The sequence below is a fragment of the Cryptomeria japonica genome, chromosome 3 (assembly GCF_030272615.1).
Source record: "Cryptomeria japonica chromosome 3, Sugi_1.0, whole genome shotgun sequence".
In the NCBI taxonomy this organism is placed as follows: Eukaryota; Viridiplantae; Streptophyta; class Pinopsida; order Cupressales; family Cupressaceae; genus Cryptomeria; species Cryptomeria japonica.
Window position 1 is genome coordinate 326,636,362 of NC_081407.1, and position 3,268 is coordinate 326,639,629.

The following is a 3,268-nucleotide window of genomic DNA, read 5'->3' on the forward strand; positions in this document are numbered from 1 at the left end:
GTTGGTGCAAATTTTGATTGCATCTCTCCAGATAAAGTCAAGTGAGCTATCAAGATGGAAACCCACGGATTTAAGTTCTTGCAGCATCAAGAAATCTATGTTCTTGTGGTGGCTCAGAGAGCTTTTGATGACAAATAAAAAATCTTTAAAAAATATTAAAATTGAACTTGGCTGGTGAGAGTTTCATGGAAGCCGCAGTCAAATCCCTATCAGATTGAAGAGACGGTAGGTTGCACAGTGGAAGGGGCCCTCACGGAGGGACTGCAGGTAGGTAGGTACAAGCCTGGCATGGGGGTGGTGCAAATAAGGCATAAGTAGGAAAGTACATAGTACCAGTTGCGTGGATGGCAAAGATTAATACAATGGTCTTGCAGTAGCTTTAAACAATTTTCAATCATTGATTTGCAAAGTCAGCCAGTGCATTTCATATAAGAAACACCTTCGACGTAATTAATTTTTAAAACTAATTGTTTTTTGTTAGACTGATAATATTCAAATTTGAATCAAATTTAATGTGTTTTAGAAATGACTATCTTATAGGACATTCCCTTTGAAGAGATTAACAACACTATTATAACAATTATATTCTTTTAAATTTGGTTAGCATTAGAATGGAAAGTAGTAAAAGTGTACTTAGAAGTGGACATTAATTTTAAGGATCAATCATATATGAATTGAGATGACAAATAATAGAATAATGCTCTAATTTATTCATCAGTCGAAATATCTTTTTCATTCGAACATCAACATAATCATAATAGTCATAGTCGTTTTCGTTTTGCTTCAGGCTCTAACTTCATATTCCCAGAAGTCTCGGCATTCGTATCAGTATTCGACTGCATTCTTAATGCTTCTCTCACATCATCAGCTTCTGCAGCCAATTTACAGAAATCAATAACCTTCAAAAGCTCCGTATCATTACGATCATCCACAAATGATTTTATTGGAAATGCATTTTCTGGCTGCAATTTATAACTAACAGGATTATCATCCACTATAAAAACATTCTTTAAATCCCTCCCAAGCTTAGAGAGATCTTTAATATAGCCTTCTTTCACTTGAGTACCCGAATCTCTGTACAGACGATAATCTATGGCTTTGTTAACATCCAGTTTATCTAAAGCAGCGTCTGCATACTCTTTTATAGCTGATGTGAAAACTATAATTTCATAATTATGTTTTCTCAATTCCTCAAGTAGGCTCTCTACATGGGGTCTTTTTCGCCAACAACAAGTTATGTCTTTTGATCCATATTTAACTATAACAGAGAAATCACATGATGCCAGATGCTGGCGAGTCATGTATAGAAGAGTGTTGTCCATGTCTAACACTATTGTTTTCTGTTTCGCTGCACAAATGGCAGGCAATAAATTTTGAGTAGTGCCCATATCTTCAATTTAAGACATTATTAGTTCTTCAAAGAATGTAATTATTATTTTGTGCAATATTGTGATAGTGTTGACTCATTATATAAATATTGGGAAGGTTTGCATTGGGCGGACGCAACTGGTCACGCTGGGAGATATTTAAACACATTTATAATTTATATATATTAAACATATTAATCTGTTTATTTATTCATTTTAATTTCGTTTTATTTCAACAATTACACTTTATTTGTATTCAAAAATTTAGTAGCTGATAAGCTTTATTAATCTTTTTACAGATGATAAATTTATGGTACTGCACGAATTTATTTTCAATTTATGCAGTTATACTTTCATGAACTGATGGAAAACCAGGTGATTTGCTGCTACTACTGCATTCTATTATGTTTTTGGTAACGATTGGTAGAAGAAGTATTAGGTATTATTTGATTTTTGTTCTTGGAAAGAAAGGAAATAATAAATTGTCCTTGTATTAGTGTGCCCACAGATGGATCACGTGTTACATAAATTCTTTAGAATTGTGTAATCAATATGCCTTTTCTTCTTCTACTATCAAGAATGTCATCTGAATTTGTCAATCAATTTTTCAGATTTCAGATTTATGGTTTCTACAAGCAGTTATTCATGAAAGAAATGTAGGTTGAAAAATATAACGTGATTTCAAATTAATAAAATGTATTGTTTGATTTTTTTTGGTTTAATTAATTTTTTATTAAAAATAAGGTTAGGGCTTTCAATTTAGTAAATAATTGTTTAAGAATTTGGAATTGAAAAATTAAAGAAAAGAAATCAAAATTTAAATAGCTTTTTTTTGGTTAATTGATTACTTAATAAAAAATAAATTGTACTTTTCAACGTGTATTATTTTTTAATCAATTTTTTAATAATAAAAATTAAATTAATTTTAAATCTATTGAATAACTATTCAGAATTCTTATATTAGAAAATAAAATGTTCAAATCTTTTGATGTTATTGTTTGTTTATTGATTAATTGATTATTCATAAATGAAACGCATATTGAAGGGGAAAATTTTTTGAACTGTGAACTTTTGGGAGGAGATGCGAATTTGAAACTGGTTATGCGAATTAAATCACTTCAAAATCAAGCGCTGACGTCACTGTTGGTGTGGACCCGAATTAAATCACTATGAAATTAAGCGCCGACGTCACTGCTAGTGTGGACCCCTTTCATGCTGGCGTGGATGGCATCTCGGTTGTGATTTTGTGGAGGAGAACTGCTCCTCCACATGGTGTGCATCCTTTAACCCTACACTCTGCAATGTTAGTGTAATAAAGATCTTCTTCTTTTTTCATTTAAGTCTAGTCCTTCTCGCGCGTGCGAGGTCTCCCTCGGCTCCTAAATTGAGCCTGAGGAATTTATTAACCCCAAACCACTGCCTCTCGGCTCCCAGCCTGAAACCCTAAAAAAAACCTTCGCTGTGACCATAACCAGCCCCAACCATAGCGTCGCTCCTAGTGCTAAGTTCGTGGCTGGAGCTCTGAGATCCAATAGAGAAGGTAAGGGATCTGATGTTACCATTGACCTCTCTGCAATTTCTCCGAATGATGTTATTGCTCAAGAAATTTCTAGTGAAAAAAATAGACTTAGAAATATGGCTATTTTCTTTATTGTCGTTGATATAGATAGGTGCCCCCCTCAAAAATTTCATGATGACAGGTTTTATAATTTCAGGAATATCAAATTGGGTTACAAGTTTTCCTTCTGTAGACAAATACAAAAGGGCCTATTTGTAATCTTCTTTAACTCTCCGGAAACGCAGTTAGAAGTCCTTAAAAGGCAATACTGGGTGGTTCAAAACACCTCCTTCCGTGCCCTAGCATGGACACCTAAGGCCATAAATGAGGAAATCATGGCCCT

The 3,268-nt window shown here is 33.6% G+C and overlaps 1 protein-coding gene across 1 annotated transcript; it reads right to left on the bottom strand.

The window, feature by feature from the left end:
• Positions 1 to 761: 761 nt before the first annotated feature.
• On the bottom strand, positions 762 to 1,388 carry LOC131035961 (uncharacterized). The gene has a single exon (XM_057967752.2). It carries the CDS (start codon positions 1,386 to 1,388, stop codon positions 762 to 764), a length of 627 nt encoding a protein of 208 aa, XP_057823735.2.
• Positions 1,389 to 3,268: the final 1,880 nt, after the last annotated feature.